The sequence below is a fragment of the Balaenoptera musculus genome, chromosome 14 (assembly GCF_009873245.2).
Source record: "Balaenoptera musculus isolate JJ_BM4_2016_0621 chromosome 14, mBalMus1.pri.v3, whole genome shotgun sequence".
Classification (NCBI taxonomy): domain Eukaryota; kingdom Metazoa; phylum Chordata; class Mammalia; order Artiodactyla; family Balaenopteridae; genus Balaenoptera; species Balaenoptera musculus.
This window is the reverse complement of record NC_045798.1, coordinates 72420309-72442829: the sequence shown is the minus strand read 5'-3', so window position 1 is coordinate 72442829 and position 22521 is coordinate 72420309. Positions and strand designations below refer to the sequence as shown.

General features: G+C 34.5%; 1 protein-coding gene across 4 annotated transcripts in view; it reads right to left on the bottom strand.

Annotated features, from left to right (window-relative positions):
* WDR7 (WD repeat domain 7) overlaps positions 1 to 22521 on the bottom strand; it is a 354664-nt gene that overhangs the window by 220624 nt on the left and 111519 nt on the right. For 3 of the 4 annotated variants that reach the window (XM_036874819.1, XM_036874818.1, XM_036874817.1), the window contains 2 exons: positions 14365 to 14483; positions 12551 to 12674 (listed from right to left, as the gene is read on the bottom strand). In XM_036874819.1, coding sequence (XP_036730714.1) covers positions 12551 to 12674; positions 14365 to 14483 — 243 coding nt within the window. Of the gene's footprint in view, positions 1 to 12550; positions 12675 to 14364; positions 14484 to 16660; positions 16760 to 22521 lie in introns of all 4 variants that reach the window. The other variant, XM_036874816.1, reaches the window with a different exon arrangement.

Sequence of the window (22521 nt, the reverse complement as noted above, 5' to 3'; positions counted from 1 at the left end):
AAACCAAAAAGAAACAAACAAAAAAAACTACTTTAAGAACTACAGTAGAAAATGTGGAGATGGTCTTGATTTTCTTAACTTCCCTTTTAATTTCCTTCCATTTCATGCATACCTTTTAGATCACTCATCAGTACATTTTAATCTAATGAAATTGAAGAAAATGTAAAAGCACCTACCACATTGCATGGATTTAGTAGGCATTTGATTTTTTTCTTCTTCTGTATTATTCAACATAATTACTGAGACAAAGCTATCTTCCTGCAAACTTGATGACAGATGACATATTAGATCACTGTATCTCATTTTTAGTAGTAAAACACTATTAAGTATTTTTGGTGGAAATTTAAATTTTAGAAACATTAGCATATTTCAAGTGAAACCCTACCATATTATCAATGTAGAAATCTTTTTTATATCAGCTGATTTTTTTCTTGAGTTTTCTAAAAAGGTTGACTTTAAAATCAATAGTCTTGAACAAACATAATCAGTAGATACATACATATCTGTGATTCAAAGGTACTCCATTTTTAGATGAAAAATAACTAGATTTACTTCCCCAAAGTCATGAGACCACCTGAGTAGGGAGAAGGGAGAGTGAGATGGTGGGGTAATAAAGAAATCTTCGAGTGGAGATGAAAAAGACAGATATTCTCCTGGTGAAGTCCCTCAGTAATCTGAGGGGGAGGCACCACTCCTAGTGGTACTATGTGTATAGGTGTCCTACAAATCCCACCAACTGGGAGAATATGAGTTAGCCAAATGGTATAGCTTCAACTGCAAACTAAAAAATTCTACCTTCAAAATACAGAAACTCATTATTATTATATAATAAAATCTTTTTTATAGTCATAGTCCCTATTTAACATTGTGTTGGAGGTATTAGCTAATACAATTGTATAGAAGAAAGCAGTCAGAGGCATAGCAGTTGAAAAAGAAGAGGGAAGACTGTCTCTATTTCCAAATGATATAATTATATGTATCTGATAAACCCCAAAGAATCAATGGAAACACTTATAGAATCAGTAAGAAATTTTTATAATAGTATCAGGTTATGTAACTAACAAAATCAACAGTATTCACATATACAGACAAAAGCCAGTTAAATGTTATAATGGAAGAACAATAAAATTAACTACCTAAGCAACAACTTAATACATGTCCAAAACTACATAAGGAAAATTTTAAATCTCCCGAATGACAAAAAAGTAGACTTGAATAAATTAAAGGACATTCTATATTCTTGGATGGAAATCCAACATTATAAAAAAATCAGTTCTCCCTAAGTTTGTTTATAAATTAGATGGAATCCCAATGAAAATGCCATCAGGTTTTTCCCCTCCTAGAGCTAAATAGGTTGATTACAAAGTTCATTTGGAAAAACAAACAAGCAAGAACATCCAGGAGAAGCTTCAAAAAGAAGGGCTTGAGCCAGAATTACTAAATATTAAAATATGAATTATCTATAGGTCAATGGAACAAACTAGAAAACAGACAATACTATATATAGAAACTCGGTATAGTAAGTGCTTTGGAGATAAACAGATAGCCATAAGGAAAAAGATAATATCCATTTTTTACACACTTAAGCAGCACCAATTCCAAATGACACGTAAGGAAAAACTGGAAATGATATGTGGAATTCCAATAGCAAGGAAAACTCCCATAATTTTGACACAAAATCCTGAAACAATACAAGAAAGGGTCAATAAATTGGGTGATGAGAAAAAAAAAAACATCATAAGCAAAGTAAAAAGAAAAATAACAAACCAAGAAATACTTGAACCATATATCAAAAACGTTTAATCAAACAACCCCATATAAAAATGAGCCAGAGGGCTTCCCTGGTGGCGCAGTGGTTGAGAATCTGCCTGCCAATGCAAGGGACACGGGTTCGAGCCCTGGTCTGGGAAGATCCCATATGCCGCGGAGCAACTGGGCCCGTGAGCCACAATTACTGAGCCTGCGCGTCTGGAGCCTGTGCTCCGCAACAAGAGAGGCCGTGATAGTGAGAGGCCTGCGCACTGCGATGAAGAGTGGCCCCCACTTGCCGCAACTAGAGAAAGCCCTCGCACAGAAACGAAGACCCAACACAGCCATAAATAAATAAATTAATTAATTAAAAAAAAAGAAAAAAAAAAAAATGAGCCAGAGACATGAACTGTTACTTTAAAAGAAATATAAGACACATATACGAAAAGATGATAAACTCATTCTTAACAATAAAAATACAAAATAAGACAACACTGACATTTCATTTCTCATCTATCAGAGTTACAACATTCCAAAAGCATGACAGTATACTCTTTTGGAAATGATGTAGAGAAACGGGCCTTCAAATACATCATCGTTGAGAATGCAAAATGGTACAACCCCTATGGCAAAGAACTTGGCAATATCTAACAAAAGATTAGACATACATTTATCCTTGGACTCAGCAATCTCACCTCTTGGAATGTAGCCAAGATACACTATCAAAAAATGAAAAGACATATGCACAAATCTATTTACTGCAGCCCTGTCCATAAGATCAAAAATCTGGAAACAACCCAAATACCCATCAATAGGAAACTTGTTGAATAAAACATGGTCCACCCACAAAATGGAACACCACACAACCAATTAAAAAAAATGAGGAAAGATGTTTAAAAAAAAAAAAAAAAAAATGAGGAGCACACAAAACGGGGAGCATTTCACACAATACGTTTAAAGCCCACACTCTGCGAGCACTCTACTAGGTACAAGCTACTCTGAAGCTCTATTAAGAACACAGTCATCTGCTGGAGAAGTAGAATATATTTCACAGGTAGCCATACAGAATGGTAAGGGTTATATAGAAACTAAAAGTCGTTCCGCATGGTAACAAAACTTAGGAATTCTGTTTATCAAGGTAAAGCTTGTAACTCTGCCCTGTACCATTGTGTGTGTTGGTGGTGGTGGCGGGGGGCATGGAGGAGGGGAACCACTGGCTAGAGCAAGAGGCTTTTGGGGAACAGACAGTTAACTAGTTTTCGATGACGAATGTCAGAATACAAATGAAGAGCATGAGGGTTTCAATGCACAAGAAACGATTTTTCAAACACACACACACAGATTTAAACTGCCTAAAGAAATTATTGAATTCTTTTTAATGTTTTATAGTTTGGAACTCTGATTAAGATTTCACATAGAAGTTTACTATCAAAAAAAAAAAGGTTTAAAAAAACACAATTTGTTCATTCTTCTCCTTTCACATAAACAGAAACTGTGAAATACATAAGGAAGTGTAGAGGCTTAGTGATCTCTCTGGGGTCACAGCTAATGCGTGGTGAAGCAGAAAGAGCTGCCAGACCTTCCAACACCCCTCTTTCCATTGGACTTCCCAACTAATAATCGGGTTCGGTAAATTTGTTGCTTATTCATCATTAGAAAAATCCTTCGAAAAAACAGTATTTTCTACCTAATTAATGTCAACTACAAAGTGAATGATTATAGATTCTTGGTTGAGGAGGGAGTAATGTTTAGGAGAATCACCTTTTGAAACTCATCTCTCCTGCCTCTCACTCTACACCTTTTGAGAATCACTATGCTTAAATCTCTTCTCCATAGAAGTGGACACAGAAGTGATGAAATGGAATGGGAAAGGCCTCTGGTCCCAAGTGCCCATCCAACTTCTATATGGGAGGGCTTGGGATGGTCTCAGGATCCTGATCATACCATAAAATAGATTATACCCAAGATTATGTGGTCACTTTCAACCTTATGTAAGTAATTTATGAAAAGCACCATGACACTTCAGATTAAGACCATAAATGCCCAATCCTCTACCCATCACCCAGGTTCAGAGATTCACTCCTAGTTTAGTTCCTCTGACTCTGATATTATTTATTTTGAAGACTCACCCTTGCTTTAGGAGAAAGAAAACAAGCAAGCAAAAATCAAAACAAAATGAAACAAAGCAAAACAAAACCTGAGTAAGACCTGCTAGCCACCCCTTAGCAGAAAGTAAAGAAAAAGCCTTCTTTACTTCATGCCTGAGACAGAAAAGTTCTCAGAAATAAGCTAAATTTATGTCTTTGTATCCACAAGGTATGCCAGAACTTATTTAATAATGTTTAATTATCAGAGGGATGTAGGTTAATTATATTTCTTAAAAATCAGTGGGAATATTCAAATATTAAGACCCATCCTTCCTCTTCTATTTCCATTCCCCAAAGCTAAGTGTTCTTTAGTTCAGGTACACATTTCAAATGTAAGTCTGTCTCATCATCTTTTCCTAGTAAAATATAAAGTCCTTTCATAAGGATTACAAAAAAGAACTGTGATTAGAGCACAGACATTAACTGTAGAGACAATTTTTAAAAACAAAAAGCAATCAAATAGTGGTTGTGGTTGTTGTCATCTCTAAATAAAGCACGGAGAATCTTTTCAAGTGATGGGTAAGTTTTATAGAACACACACAGAAAATATGTACAGAAAAATTACAAAAATACTAAGTACTGTTACAGATGACTGGATTGGCATTTAACAGGCTGAAAGAAACCAGATCAATCTCAATCTTGCTGGGGTCAATTCGGGTGCTCAAACCAATACAACAATTTTTTTTTCTTTATGTTTGTGTACTAGAGGTGCTAAAATACTAACCAAGTCTGCAAATGTCATGCACATGCACAATATTAAAACACATTTAAAATACTTGTTTGTATCAAAACTTGCTTAATAAAAATAGATAGTAGACGTAATAAATCTTTGGGACAATATTACTGAGGAAAAATAAAATATAAAATATCATTCTTCCCCAAAAAAGCAGGGAACAAGAAGGAGAATGAATTAGGCAAAAATATTTTAGCATAATTTGATCATTTTAATCCCAGAATTTATAAACAACACTAGAACAAAATCTACCATTTGCTATTACGATATAAATATTACAGGTAAAATAGGTTCACGTGATTTTTTCTTACAATAACTTTAAATTACTGTTTTCCTTCCACACGGTAAGATCTATTCTGTCACATGCAGATCATAGCAAGGCTTTGAACTAAAATATTAAAACAATGCAATTATACATAATATCCAGTCAATATAAGGCGATAATAAAATTAGAAATGTGGTGCAAAACTATAAACGTTTCACATCCCATCCAAGTTGGATTTGTTCGTGCATATTCAGTATCTGAAGATTTAATACATCACAAGATCATCAATTCAGCTTTTTGCTCTGTAAAAGCAAGTTCAACAGGACTCTAAGTATCTGTACTGAAATAATCTGTACGAGAATAAAGAAAATTTATACTCAAAAGCTTACTAGACACTTGTTCTATTACAAAGACATGTGCCAGTATTCATGTGCAGTGTTTTGTAAAGTACTTTATTTCCATTAGCATTACACATTTTTGTTCTTCAGCAAATCAGCAAGAGACTAACGGCACAAATCAATATCATACTCTTCATAGCAACTAATATTAAGTCATTTATTATAGCAAAGGCCACTAGAACCTCCGCTAAAGGTATACCAGGCATTTCAATTTGAACACCATTTTTGTAAAACAATGTGTCACCAGTTGAATGAGTTTTTCTTTCATAAGTCGTCTGCATAGGCTTAAGTACCTTCAACTTCTTAAAGCAGGTAGTAAGTGTACAAACAGCTCAAATAAAGCCAGCCATGCCTCCTAGGGGCCTTGCCATGGACCACAGCTCTAGCAGAGTTAATTTCTGCATTGAAGGGAGGGAGAGTGGGAGGCCTGTCAAAGAGGAGAAGGCGGGGACATGAGAAAATAACTGAAATGATTTCAAATCCTTTCCACTCCAGAAGCTTTTCCACAGGAGCCAGTTGATAACCAGGGTTCCCTGAATGGAATGGGGAGGAAGGAAGCAGGCAAGGAGCCTCGCACTCGATGAGACCTCCTCAACTCCTCACTGTTCACCAAGGAACGAGTCATTGAATTTCCTCACGCTCCACTCCTTGCTTTGTTCCACAAGGTGGAAAACTTGTCACCGGGCTCCTACTGATAACCTGAAACCAGACTGCTGACTATATCATTGTAGCCTCTTATACAGAGGACTTCAAGCTTAATCCTGCGGAGTTCCTAACCCACAGCCTCACTGGGTGACAGAGTTTTCTGTTTATTACTTAGCAGTAAGGTCTAAATAACCAATCAATCCAACGATGCTTTCATTTTTAATTTACCACTTTACTACTCTAATTTCCAAAACTTGTTCAAAGGATAATAGGAAAATTACAAAAATATTAAATATCACCTCAAAGAACTCCAGTCACATGAAATGAAAGGATTTTCCTTTAGATAGCTGTGACCGATTAAGAAGAAATTTCACTTATTCTCTTAGGTTAGTAGCCAAATATAGATAAGTAGAACAGTTTAAGCTGTTAAACACATGATCAGTCTAAAGTACTTAAAAGTAAGCTCAACAGCTCTGGCACTCCGGAAGAAGAAAGAGGAACAAATCCCTTAGGTCTCAACGAAACTACTGCAAACAGATACATTACAACTACAGTGCGCTGCGCATAATACAGTTTGTCTTAAGACAAACCCTTTCTGCCTCACGATACAGGAATTCCCACAGAACATGAAATACTTTCCATGTACATCACTTAGGCATAATTTAATACTTTCCCTTTCTAATCACAATGCACAATCATTTCCAACTGGTTTTGTGAATGCCATAAGACAACGGTTATAGAGATTTCTAAGGAAATCTCATGCTTTAATTTCAGCTGATTCACAAAACAGGCATTAGTTATAAAAGGAGTCTTTTTATAAATATCAGTTTTTCGTAAACAACCAAATGATTTCCACCTTTCTTTCCCCAATTTTAGTCGAATATTTTTCTCCAAAAGATACATACACGCAGAATGCCAGAGAAGACCTGAGAAAGCAGTCAAGTCAGCAGAAGGTGAGGTGCCAACAGGGGCTCCACAAAGTGCTCACACTAAAGCTTGGGGGTTTCTTTTCATCAGAGAGACCTTATTCTCAGCCAATTTACTCTTATTCTAAATTTAACTGAAATAAGTTTGTTAACTTGGCTTTTCTGCACGCCTCAGAACACTGGAAACGGTAAATTAGAAATCAGGACAGGAGCTACTCGGGGTGAGACAAAACAGCCTGACAGCAATAAAAATTGGTACCAATTACTAGACAATCAAAAGAGGAGAAAGAAAAATTATTTTTAAAAATAGAATATGAAATGCAAGAGGCATAGCAATCTGGGTACTTTTATGTTCAGGTAAGTCTACTCTCTTTAGTAATCAAATGGTGGTAATTTTACAGCCTGGGCCAAAACAACAATTCTGGCTACTGAGAAGATGTTTAATAAGCCAGAGACATTTTGAAATATTTCAACACAAAGAGTTAATTTTTTTTTTAGAATCTGCACCTAGTGATTTTTAAACCCTCAGTTATCTAGAAAGTCATTCCTAACAAGACTGTTAGAGAATTCCAAACAACTGAGGCATACAGAAAAAAGGAGGAAGGACTGCTGTGTAGTTTAAGGCCTTTCGGGGGGAGGGGAGGGGTGGAGAGATTCACTTAAATCAAACCCCCTCACTATCCTTTTCCCCATCCTCTCCCCACCAGCAAACCCTGAAAATACCTGCCTACCAAAGAATGCACTAATATTTAAATTACTTTTCTAGCTACAATATAGTTTTCCACTACCTCTGTAATATATAGTTCCATCTTACCTTCTTGTATGTGTTGGTCCATCCACATTTGTGCTCAGAATGACCACTACTTTATAACCATCAGAAAAGTGACTTCAATTCCAGGTTAAAATAGGTACTACAGTGTAGCTTGTTGAAAGTCAAACCCAAAACATTTACTAGGAGTGTCTTTCACTGAACAAAGAAATCCTATTCTGTTTCCAAGGGGGATAAAAAGACTAGCCTAACCCTGGTAACCTTAACACAAAAGGAAGCTAAAAAGGCAGGGACTCGATAAGAACAAAGGATTGTTCTTTCTGATGACATCAATACATATTAAACACGATGTGTTACACTTCCTTTTATCAATAGCTGAGACGATAAATTTACAAATTAATACTACACCAGCCATAACTGCATAAAATTACAATAGCACCCTCTTTGGAAAAGATTTTGATTTATATAATGGTAGTAACTTTTATGTGTTTAATGTTTCTGAAATTAAAGGAGGAGATGAGCCACTGTGAGCAAGCAGAACACAACGTACAAGAAATAATTACCCTTGTGACCTCATGCCCTGTAAGGTCACCCTGAAACACAGGCCAAAGGAAATCAGGAAGCATCAGCATTTACCTCCAAGTAGTCACTGCCCGGAATGAAGGGCAAGTGTGGGTGTATTTCATAAACTAGCAGGTGCTTGACCTCATTAAAAAAAAAAAAAAAGTCAATTATCAAAACGCTACATGTAGAATGTCACAAATAAGAAAACTATAAAATTGGGTTCTGCAAAATATCTTCCCTTCAAAATAAATCTGAGACAACTCGTAACATTTTACCTTCACCTGCATCATAATACAACAGTTTCACAAAATGACAGTAATCCATCCTTAGTAAGAACAATCAGTAAAATTTTTTAAAAGTGTTTTGGAACATAAAAGTGGTTACGAATACATGCTGAAGAGTGATAACTCAGAAAATATTTACAATATTGATTTAAGTCACTATCACAAGAATGTATGCAGTATTTATAATTCCGGTCCTGTAACCGGAATAAGAATCACAGTGCACTCATCCCCAAATTTTCAATCAGAAATTAGGCATCAAAAGTTTACATCCTGGGACTTCCCTGGTGGCGCAGTGGTTAAGAATCCGCCTTCCAATGCAGGGGACGTAGGTTCGATCCCTGGTCAGGGAACTAGATCCCACACACATGCCGCAACTAAGAGTTCACATGCCAGAACTAAGGAGCCCGCGAGCCACAATTAAGGAGCACACGTGCCGCAACTAAAGGAGCCGGTGAGCCACAACTAAGGAGCCCGCCTGCTGCAACTAAGACCCGGTGCAACCAAAGTAAATAAATTGAAGAGAAAAAAGTGTACATCCTGTCTGCATTTGTAAGGGATAAAATGTTCCCCAACAGGTTCAAGGACAGAGCTTCACTATCAGAAGCAAAATTCTCATATCACTCAATTAGGACTTGGCTTTTACAAAAACTTGTGAACTGGATTTTCAGTTAAGGCAGAGTATTGCTCCTTTTTCCTCCCCAGTGATTGTTGGTTTACTGCCAGAATCCCTGGGCAATATAAATTAGAGTGAATTCTGAGGTGGTGACAATACGGAGAACAAAACTATAGAAACCAATACAGGAAAGAGAAGTGGACTGCCAACCAACATTCACTACATGTATTATGTACTGTGCTGTATGCTTCACAAAAAGCTTCTCCTCCAATGCTCTCAACAGTCCTAAGAAAAGCAACTGGCTTCTGACCCACTGCTTTCCTTAGGCTCTCAGACAAACCTACAAAAGGCTGTTACTGCATCAAATACCCAAATAAAATTCCAGAAGATCACAGTCAGTAACGCCCAGTGGATCTGAATTGCCATCTTAGCCCCAGCTCAATCACCTACTGAGTGTGAAGTCAGAGCAAGTTCCTACCCACTTTAGTTACTACCCCCAGACTCCAGGTCTCTAAGAGGAAGGGCTATCACAGTCCAACAGCCCAGGATGACCTTCCACTCTTCAGGTAAAAGCAGTTTCTGAGTTTCAGACAAACATCTAACAAAGGGACTCTTAGACCAAGCTCGGTCATAACTTAGGAGCTGCCCATATTGCTTAGGCAATTAATGCATATTTCTTAATGCTCGGATGATTAAATTATAAGAAAATATCTGATGTATGGTGTATTTACCAGATGTATTGCTTAATATTCTACCTACTTCAGTGATTAAAAGGATTTCTATGCTAGAAAGAGGCGTTCAGTCTCTAAAGAACGCTTTACGCTGCCACTTGCCACAGCAATCACTTCCTCAAACATTAATGGCCGTGGTAGAGCGATTTCACTACAAGCACGCTGATGGCAGGCGTGGGCTGTCCACCAGCTGGCTCCATAACCTTTTGATCCCTTTGGACAGCAAATCTGTCCAACAGCCCTGTGTGGTCAGTCCTCATTTTTTGTATGCTTTCTTCTCCTTTCACACATTCATAATCCCTGCTCCTTTAGCTTGACATCTTTTTATTAAAATAGAAAGCTCTCAGTAAAGCAAACTAAGACTAATTTTACACTCAGTCAATGTAAAAGTTCCAGAATAGATTAACATATTATAGCAGAAGTTGTTAGTATGAGGTGTTTTAGTTACACGCAGAATGCATATTTGTTTATTCTTTCACTAAAAATACAATTTTACAGTAAGTGATAAGATTAAAGTTTTAAGTTAGCTAGCATTCCGTTAATTTATAAAGTACTCCTAGATACTGTTGCTAAATACCAAGAACTTTAATTTACATAAATGGAAAGGTTTAAATTTGACATAAGAACAATCTAGTTTGTGCTTATTTAAACAGTGATGAAAAAACCATTCTCTTCTTTCCAGGAAAAATAAAATAAAATGGCATCCACCACCATTGCTAATGGCACCTCTCTTCCCAAACTGTCAAGAATACAACACTGTACTAACCTCTCATGTTTTCCTTAGACCTTTATATGCAATCTGTAATTAAGGCTTAGAATTGTCTTTTATTTTTCGCCTATCTACATTTTGGTCTGGTCCCATATCCCCTTCTGTAATAGCCTCCCATCTACTTACTCTCCTTTAATCAATCTCCCACTCTACGCTAGTCCATTCTAAATAAAGCTGTCTTGAAAATGTTTCTCAATATTTCCTAATTTCCATAGTGTTCTCCTCTTAAAAGGATCTCTAGCAATTTGCTATTTAGTTTCACTTTCAGTCTACTTTACAGTACTATACTCATAGTCTGTCCTTAAATTTGAGCATCTTATATTCAATAAGGTTTACGATAAGCTGATGAGCTAACTCTATTTTCTCGAATACTATGAAGTTAATAACCACAAGTTACTGAACAAAGAGCACCATGCCAGACTATTCAAATACTCAAAAAGGAGAGCTTTTTTTCATCCCAATTTTTTTTTTATATTCTACAAAATTTTAAACCTATACATACTTAAATAAGAACTTTAAGCCGAATACCTTACATAGAGTCCGTATGTCTAAAGACCCTGGGATTTTTAACTTAAATTTCTTTTTATTAAAATAGAAAAGTTCCCAGTAAGCAAATAAAAACCAGTACTCTCTCAGTAAACAGTCTGTTACCTATTTAGGTTAAAGAATTTGTAACTAGAGTTGCTAATGTGTGATGTTTTGGTTATATGTGAAATATATATTTGCATTTTTATAGATTATAAATGTGTTTATTTAACAAACATATAGAGCTTACGACTGATTAGGTACTGTTCCATGTGCTTAACAAAGATTCACTCACTACATACTCAAAATAATCCTATAAAGTCCTACTATATCATCTTCATTTCATCTGTGACAAAACTGAGGCTGAAAAAAGGTTAAGGGTCCAAGGTCACATACTTAATTAAACAACCACTATAGTCACCACTGGCAAACATCTGGTAGACTTATACGAGTTATAACAATTAAAACCCTTTTTGAATCTTATTTTCATTTTCTATCTTATACAATCATGTACTGTTTGTCTTGACATGTATAATGAGTATCTCATAAATGAGAATAACTGGTATTGACAAAAGGTCACTTAAAATGAATGCACCTAAAGCCCAGGACAAATTTCCATAGTAAAAAAGTTTTTTTAAAGATTCATTGAGACTTTATCTTTTTAAAAAAGTGAAACTGATTTATTTTATCTTATACACAATATAACAGGCTAAACTTTTAATTCTGAATTCTTCTTTAGGAGAATAAATAACGAATTAAATGATGAGTTGGGAATTAAGCATACTTTTCCTAAAAAGAAAAAAATTATCACAGCACACTGTAACTCTTCTTCAATGCACTTTAGACCTAGCAGCATAATTGCAAAGGTTTTACTTTACAAAAGCTATTCCAGAATTTCAACAATTTTTCCCATGATCTTTCCCAGTCCATTGAAATTATACTCTTTTGAAAGATTCTTCAGTCAAAATCCTTGCTATTTTTCTCTTTTTCAGTAGTACACTGGTCTAAATCTACCAGATGATTCTTAAGGATTCACAATTCCAACTTCCACTTGGAAAGATCTGCCTTGTATTTGTACTTACATATCAGATCAGTATCTAAAAAGGTGGTACCCACAATCATAATAATGAAATAGGCAGAGACAGATGCTAGTGTTAACAGGGTAGAATTTTCGATTCAGGGTTAACTTTATAAGGGGTCAGTGAATTTGTGAATATTTAGATATTTATTTTACATAACTTTTTAAAAAACCAAACTCCAAACCGTAAGGATTCAGAAAATGAATGAGCAGAATTTGAGGATCCCCTGTTTTCACCTTAAGGTCAATGATTCACTTTTGGTAATAGGTAGGCAGTAGCAAGCATAATTGCAAGTTTTGGTACTTTCCTACACATGCATGGAAAGCTTTGTAGAAAAGCATGAGAGCTCTTACGTGATATGACGTGGTCCATGTACTGAGGTAAGTAAGGAGCCCAGGTATCAATGGCCTCCTTCCGTCCCGCCTGCTCAATTCTTCTCAGTTCTGCTAGAAGCAGGGCCTGTGCAGCTTCTCTGACCTAAGACCACAGAACCAAATGCAAAAAACGGAAGCAGGCCAGTGAGTGAGGTGTTTAAACATGAGCAAGTTCATAATGAAAGAAAGCTAGAAAATATACAAACCACATTTACTTACATGAGAAATACTACTAACCAAACAATGAAGTAAGTACTAAAGTTGAATAAACTGGATGCAAGCAAATCAAAGATTTTCAGTTAATGATATCACTTAAAAATACTTTAACACTAATAGAATAATGTTCGAACGTTTAATCAGTTTGGGGTTTAAAACTTCATTTTCCAAAGCTTGCACAAAAATATTCTTGTACTTTAATTTGGCATTTTCAATTTTTTAAATTTCCATATAAATATTATTGTTAAAAACTCACTGTTAGAATTATTAAATATTTTCTCTTTCAGCCTGAAGAAATTTAACCTTGTCTAGTGGATTTCTTTCTATTATAATGCTAAATAGATATTGCTTACACAAACATATATGTATTAATCCACACAATTCACGTATACCTAAGACTGGCTTAAACAGTTTGTTTTCAACAAACAAGCAAATATATTCCTATGAAATCGCATTAATTCTATAAAAGGAAACTATTTTTCAAAATTATATTATCTCAATTTTTCTTTCAACATGGCATACACTTTTATGTTGCAGTTTTAGTTTAGTTTTGTTTTATTTTGGTCAAAGTGCCACACCCATTGGTTCAAAGAAGCTAGACAACTGTCAAGGTATGTACCAATCAATTTATTGAGTATTTATAATTGAAAAGATAACTCGGTAGCGTCTGATAAGAATTCAAATAAAAATTGTTTTTAACTATAACTGACTTTTGAAGTGAATTCAAACATTATTCAAATGCAAAACCATGAAAATTTCAGTATGCTGCAATTCCACTTGGAGTTGAGGGAAGGGAGACCAGGAAAGGGACAGGATGCTATTTAAATTTGGTAAATTAAAACTCTTGAATGACATAAACTGCTATAGCTATATGGGTCAAATGCTATAATAAGCAAAATCTCCATAAAACATTTCCAAATCCCTGGTGATATTATATTCCAAGCAATATCTAATACCACACAAGTCCATTAACACAAAATAATAGCTACCATTTACTGAGCTCCTACCATGTGTCAGGCTCTGTACTTATTTGATCCTGACAGCAATCCTGTGAGGAATATATTATTATCCCCACTTTACAAATGAGCTTCAAATAGGTTAAGTACATCGCCTAGGGTCACAAAGTTAATAACTGGCTGAACTGATTTTTAAACCCAGGTCTCTTCTAATTCCAAAGACCTTCCCCTTCTGTTATAACACAGGACCTTCCACTGGACTATGGTTATTCACTTAGAATTTGATTGATGTGATTATACCTGAACGTGCAATCTGGGGGGAGGTGGGTTGTATGTATGTGTGTGTGCATGTATGTGTATGATCTGTACAGAAATCAATACTTAAGAAACTGTTCCATAAGTATATAAAACTTTTGATCAAATACTCACTAGATTAAAAACAAAAGTAAACAAATATGCAAGTTGAAACATTACTGTTTAGAATCATTGGATCCATATTTTCTATCACATAATAAACAGGTGATAAGAAGTTAGATAAAAATAACATTTTTGTTTCAAATTTACACTTGTCCAGTGCCTTTTTAATGTTTTTGTTTTCTATCCATATCACCTCAATATTACCTCCAAGCATCGATCTTGCCATCTCCGAGCCAGCATCTCTAGAAGCGGGGGCCTAAATTTGTCCAATCCCAGCAGGTCTGGCAGCATAACACAATGCATAGCAGCCAACTGACTCCATCCTGTTAAAATGTAATATATTATAAACACTTTGGTATTCCCCCTAATTCAAATATTTTTCTGCATGTAAGTATACCAAACCTAAACCAAAAAGGGGAGACCTGCTCAATTATGTTATGATTTCAATTTATTATTAGATATTTTGTACAAAGATATAACAAATGTATTTCATTTCTAAATATGTTTCCTCTCGAATTTCAGCTCTAAGAACTCTAAAAGTTTTAAAACAAATACAAATAAATTTCCACATTAAGTATATACGAATTCCACAAGAAAAACACATTTCTAAACATTCCCTCTAAAACAAGACATATATTCAGGTTTCGAAAAGCACAGAAATAAACACATACCAGAGCTCTAGATTTGAACGTACTGAGACAGTTAAAAGGGCACTCACACAGATATCCAAAGATAAGTTCATGTCACTTAAGGCCAGGCCATCTGGTATTACCTTCGTATCAGTCAACAGAGATATTTTCTATTCTCTGTCAGAGGGCCTTTAATTAACGTACTTATTGATCCCTTTTCTTACAAAATGAATCAGAAGTTTAGTCACAATCATAACTTAAGTAAACTAACACCAAGTTTGAGAGGAAAAAATGAATTCCTACATTCCCCAAAATAAAAACTTAATCTAAAATTTATAAAATTTTAAGTATCATTAACTCTAATCTATGGGAATAAAAGTTGTTTTTTCCAAAATTCTATTCCACAATATGGAAATTGATTATATAAAGACAACAAACAATGTAAACCACTGCAATACTTAAAAGTACTAGTATCCAGACATTCTCAAATAATCATTTCCACTCTATTTTAAAAGTGTTCATATTACAAGGTGAGTTATCTGTGACCACAAAATTTTAGCAAATCAGTGTTCTGAAATAATCTAAGCTGTAGTATTCTAAAACAACAACAACAAAAACCCTACCATAAAACTCAAAATGATTATAGGGATTGTTAAAGAGGGTGTGAGTGAGAGAGAGCGAGATAGACAAGCCACCTGTGTAAAGATTCACCCTTTCAGTAAGGAAATTCTCAACAACTGAGAATATATAATTACATTAATTAAGGTGATGAGCACACACATTTTAGATTATAATTTATTTTCAACAGAGGAATATATATACATACATATACATACATACATATATACATACACAAATATATATAAACAAATTACTACCTAGTAACTTCTTAAATGTTTTAATGTCTCATAAAAGTATGAAGTGTATTTATGAGCTAAATTTTAATATGAAGATGATTCTCACCACAGTCCAAAGTCAACAGCTTGTTTCTGAATCAACAAATTACTACCTTTCACAATAGCTTAACAAATATGACCCTAATTATTTTTGCTAAAATCCAATCTTAACATACAAACCTTAGTACAGGTCTATGACAGGGAAACCAAACAAAAAAATGAGTTATACTTTTACGTTCCCATGTTTTCTTTCCGAAGGAATGGTACTTAGAACACGGGCTCTGTATTTTATAGATATTGTATCATTCTTTCTGTTTGAATAGACTGGCATTATTGCTTTTAGTGAAGAGTTAGAATCATTCTGGGTTACATATGAGATTCTGTAAATTTACTCATTTTTATATTATATAAACTGGTGAAGATTGAGCCCACAGTGAAGAGACTGGATATAACTCACAGCTCACAAGTTCCGTTAAGCTTCCAGTCAGTATAAATAATCCTAGATAGCTCTTGGGGAATAAAGGTTTGCAGATTCCATTCACATTTTCAGAGCTCCAAAAATACTTTCCCCTCTAACCAGGGCACATGTTGTGTACAGAGAATAAAGAGTGTCTGTCACAGAGTAATGATACATGTAAAATAAATTAATTAGCTCTAACACCAGAGATCACATGGCAAACATCATCATGAAAACCAACCCCCTTTTTAATGCCTACTTCCTATCATAGATTAGCATCTTTGCACTTCTTTAATAGCATTCTAGATTACAGGGAACATGGTTTATACCAGCCAGGAATAACATTACATTTTTATAATCGACCCTTATCACTAACATTAGCAAATCAAGTTATAAAATGGAAACTTTAGGATCTCACACATAACAAAGCAGATGAATGTATAAATTAGATAAAAAGAACATATACTAGAATAAAGCACAGATTGAAAGATAGTTGTTAGAAAGTTGAGAGAGAATACCTTCATTTACTAAGAAACAGGTATGTAAAGCAGGAGTAGAAGCAGGGTCAGAGCCAGAGTGATCAGCATCAGACCGAGCAGAAACGACAGGTGCGGCAACTTGCAGCAGAAAATAGAAGAAATAAAAGAGGAGAGAATTGAGATACAGCGGTTTCTGAAAAAAAGCTCAGTGTTAGTGAATACTAAAAAACAAAGTTGGCAAAATATAGTAAATGTAGAACTGAAAAATGATGTTTTAATCAGAAAGGTAGGATTATTAAGGATTATGGCAGTAAAATGATATATTTTATTGAATAGCAATCACAGTGTAGTTCAAACCAAAATCTATTTATAGTTGAATGATGTGTCATCTGATATAAAAAGAAGTTCTAAAATAACTAAGGCTGCAATGAAAAAAATGACAATAAACATATTAAGAATTCGCAAAAATGTAATTCAATTTTTAAAATGTATCACTTGATGAAAAGTTTATTTTGGTCTTCGGATTGTCAATTACATTTTTTTCTAATAATTTATTTCCTAACATTATGCCTAAATTATTTTGTAATCTCTCAAACCAATATTCACTGAGATCATTTCAATTTATTACTCATTTTATAAAAACTCAATTTAAATTATACCAACTTGTAAAATACAACTTTTAAAATATAACAATTTAAAGTTAAATTAAATACACTTAACTCTTGTTAGAAGACTCCTAACATAGCTCCATTCTTCAGTTTAAAAAATATTTTTATGATACAAATGCTTTATATTCTAAAATAATTACTGTGAATGCTATAATCCTGATAGAATAGATGGAACAACACTCACCCTCCCCCCAAAAAAGTTATGTTACCAGGAAAATGTTCAGCTTAAATTATCACATGAAAAGGCAAAAGGACCGTATGGCGCACACATTCTACAACTGAAGGTCAACATTAAGATTTAGAGGTCACCATTTGACACTTCCTTCCTATGGAGAAATTACCATATGTCATGCACAAGCATCTTCAAATTAATCCCTCTCCTTTCTTCTGTCATTGAACAGCAATAGGTTTGGGCTCCTGAACAGATTAAGCATTGTCTGCTGAATGATATGTTTGCTTTTCATGAAGTGAAGTTCTTTTGTAACTATAGGACAGTTGCATGAAAACAACTTTTCATAATTTCCTCACAAATGCATCATAATGTCAATCAGACACGTGTGAGGTAAACTGGAGAACTAAAAGAAGTATATGAGCAGTAATAAAAAACAGAAAATCCAACTCCATAAACCCTAAGAAGCACCTCTTGCACACATGAAAATTTTATCTGGGAAATTATCATTCTTTTTATTATAACAGACCTGTTCTTTGTTCCTTATGAAATTATAAGTATTTTATAATGTTACACTTATGAAAGGATTAGAATTACTCTCAGTTGTATATTTCATAAGATCTAAGAATTCCATTGTAATCTTGCAAAGAAATCCCCAATATTTCTACATATTCCATTGAATAATTTCTCATTTTTAAATCATTTTTAAATACAAATTCAGTAATCATGGCCTACAAAATATTCAATTCCCCATGCAAAAAGTTGGTAAGCCTTTGGTGGCAAGGAGTAAATTTACAGGTTTTAGCTTTCATGCCACCAAAATTGTTAAGCAAGTTCCTCTGGTGGTTTCCAACAGTTGGGGTTTTTCTATAATTTCACTTTAAATAAAGGAGAAATTATTATTCCTGAAAAGTCTGGGTTAACTTCATCTGACTTTATCATTAATTCTGAAAGGACACTAGAATGGTAAGGTGAAAAAATTCAATACAAACAAACCAAAGTTTAGGACTGAGTGATCATTCCCCTAGCTAGGTCAAATAAGGAGTGGGATTAAACTATAATGTTTTCCCTAAATCACAAGTCGAAAGGAAACTAGAAATGCTACTGGCAAAACTGCTAGAATAAGAATATGTCTTAATAGAATAATGTTCAATATATATAGCTGTATTTGTAATGAGAGAGATAAACAGATGCTCTGAGTATTATATTTCTGGAGCCCTGTTTAAACGATATTGCATGTAGAAAAAGCCTTTTACACTTTCCTTTAATAAATTCTGTGGGCACTTAAAATAAAAAAAAAATACTGTAATAGAAATCAAGGAATTAGATTTACTATGCTTTAAAAATCTCTGCATCATCATCAAAAAATACTTTATTCAGACTACCTCATAACTGAAACTGCAGAATCTAGAACTATTTTCATAATTCATTGAGAATACTGAAATTAAACTCTACTACAGCTTTAAAACTGTCCACATATAGAAAAATCAGCAATAGAAATTAGAAGAAAAAAGTACACTACCATAATAAAAAGCTCAAGATCTAATGACACATAATAAATCTGAATAAGTTATGTACGGCACTGAACATCAAAGATTTATACCATAAAACATAAGCAAGCATTTAATTTCTTAAAACAGAAAAGCTGCCGTGTCAACTTTTTGCTCCTCTTACCAATTTGCTCCTCTTATTAAGGACCAGTAAAACACAAGGGAAAATAGTCTCGGCACAGCTTCAAAATGGTGACAGAACTGACACAAGTTCTCTTATTTTACCTGAGAAAGTTCTTTAAGTAATGTTGCAGCTAAGAGCCTCTTCACAACAGCTGACTCTCACATGAAAAGACAGATGAAGATAAACATGTGTGACAACATATATGTGCACACATATGCTCTGGTTTCCCTTTAAATGGCATATACAGAAGTACTCAAAATGACAACAGCCATGGTTTCTGTCTTTGAACAGGTCTACCTCAGTCTTCATTTGAAATCTAAATCTAAGCTCCATTTTTGCCAATTGCCATTGTGATATGAAAAATCTACATAGGGAAGAAAGCAAACATACTTTTGGTAGCAAGTGCTCTCTACATATTGGTCTAAACCTCATTACCCTCCCAGCAGATATACACAAATAGCCCTCTCAATACATTTTTAAAAAAAAAAAAAAAAAGATAACCTAGAACGTACAGAAAACCAAATGCAATGCTGAAAAAGAAAGTTTTTTCAAAGCTAAACACTAAAAAGATAAATAAAATTATTTTACAATGAATCACTTTATCTAAAGTGTTATATGAGAATCATGAAGCTTTGAGAGGGAGAGGATAGAGGAGGAGAAAACATGAAAATATTAGAAATGAGGAAACAGAGTCAATCACCATGTACTTAATACAAAGGCCTTCCACACTGGGTATGCCATCTAATATAGAGATCTTAGAGCAACATCTGCCTTTCTGTAAACTTCTTTTACGTCTACACTTTTATCTTAGGTAGGCATTCTCATCATCTTTTAAATCAACCTGAAGCATTAGGATAAATCATTAACCAAACATCATAAGGAGAAAAGGATATCCTTAAAACACTGTAAAAGGAGAGTACAAATAGCTAAGGGCACTAAGGGAACACAAAGCTCCAGGAAGTAGAAAGGATAAGGAGCTACCATAAATCAGAATGAGTAAACAGCCCAAGATGGTACTCTGACAAACAGACAGATATGCATCAAGGCAAAATATGAAAGTGTTGATAATGTTTGAAAAATACAGTAACACTACTTAGCCTCTAGATCACCACTAGATTACATTAGAATTGGAGTAAGTTCAGATGGAGTGATAGTTTTATGTTGGCCTATAACTTCAACCAAAGAGTCAAAAACAAAAAACCCCAAAAAAACACAACTTTTTGTAAAAGGTCTCCATTAACATCCAAAATAAATAAATGAGCAAGACAAAAACTATGTGGAGAGAGTTCATTATAGTGAAAGATAAAATTATAATATAAACACTAACTTGAATTAGACATATGAAGGCTATTAAAATTTTCTTTCATTTGATTAGTGTAATCAGTGCCTACTCCATGCCAGGTACTACGCTAAGCATATAAAAACTTATAAAGATTAGACCAAGATGCTGCTCTCAAAGTACTCAGAGTCTGGTAGGAAAAGCAAATAAGCAGCCAACTAAAATCATAAACTGCACTCCTCTGGATCTCCTCCACTAGATATAAGCTCCTTGAAGGCAGGGATCTCTTGTCAGCCCTTACAGCCTCAGTTCCTAGTTATTGACATATTGACTCTAGAAGCATAAAGAGTAGGTATCTATAGATTCATTCAATCAACAAATATTTACTGAGCTCCTTCTATGTACCAGCCACTGTTCCAAGCACTTGTGATAAATCAGTGAACAAAAAAGAAAAAACAGCCCTGCCCTCTGAGCTTCCAAAGCAGACCAAAGTTAGAGCTTCTGCAATTAAATTATAGCTATAGCAATTTTTTTTAAAGGGCCCATAAGTTCAAACACAAAATTTTAAGGGATTCGCAGGCCCCTTCATTAGCCTGACATAGGTACTCCTAGTTTTTTGCTATAGATCCTGGAAAAGGATGGTGAGTAACTATTGGTTATAATTTAGGAACAACCTCTTACTTCTAAGTTTAGACAACCTAAATTGGATCCACTTCTTAAAAATAAAATTGCAAATAATGTAACATAACTTTAAATCTTTAAGTTGCCTAGACTTACCTCCACACCTACCCCTGAGTAAAGATGTAACTATTAACACAAAGATATGGTCACAGTCAAGATAAGCACAAGAGGCACAGACCAAAGACTTTCGCCGTGAAATTACTGAATTGATAAAGAGAAGTACAATCTGTCAGAATACAGAAAAGCCTAAAGCCATGGGCAGGCTCAGGGATGTATGACCATGAACAAAAATTTACTTGGTTGACATCTCTGATCCCTTCCTCAAGTGAGATATTTTATAAACTGCAAAATCAAGTATTTAATAAATGAATACTGTCTCTATCAAAAAGTACAACTGTCAGTAAATGTTAATTATTGGAAAACACTGAATTAACAAGCCAACTGCTAGACAAACTTCTTGTGAAGAAATTATTTGCCCATGATATACCCTGATATTGTTTATGAGAAATTATGTTAGCAAAACTATTTATATAATTTTTATTCTCAGACCCAAATGCCTGTAAAAGGTCCAATTCCCAGCTAAAGTCTTTATTCCATATAGATTATTTTGGAGCTGAACAAGTATTAACCAACATAAAGTGACAGTTTATCGAAAAGAAGCATATTCATGTTTGCAATCCAACTTGAAAATAGATTGTGAGTCAATGTGGGCTACAGTGGGAGTCAGGAAAAGAAAACATAAGGAAAGATGAAAATGTTTAAAAGAAAACCAACGTAAGAGAAGTCAGAGTAGAGAGATGAGACTAAATAATACTCTGCTTAAGAGCAGTCAAGGAATCAAAGCCCTTTATCTGTACAGCACCACTTCCTACCCTACATTGGTTATGTACGTGTGTTACCTTCCAGATAGACATAAACTATTCAAGACAGTATACATTAGACTAATCTCTCTGTACCCCAAATAGAGTTGTTTGGAGGGAAAACAAAAGTGCTTAACAAATATATGTTAAAGAAATACTACACTTCAATATTCAAATAGAAAATGAGTTTTATAATGCCATCCTAAAGCATTTTACTATGTAATTCTCAGTACAGATTGCTAACCTTCATTTACTTTATAAGATAAGCATCTGTGCTGTTCCAAATGGAAATTCCTAAATCTATCACCTTAAGTAAATGCTTTAGAAAAAGACAATTTTTAGTTCCTTCTTCACTGCTCTCAAGACTCAAGCCTTTTCCGAGAGGAGCAACATTAAAGCACTCCAACTTTAAAATCCTCAGACCTGGCCAGGTGGGCAAATTCAATACCATCATGGTGGTGAAATATATAATGCATCGTTGATCAATTAGAAATAACAATTCTAAAGGTTTATGCACCCAATAAAGAGAGCTTCAAAATATATTAAGCAAAAACTGATAGAAATGCAGG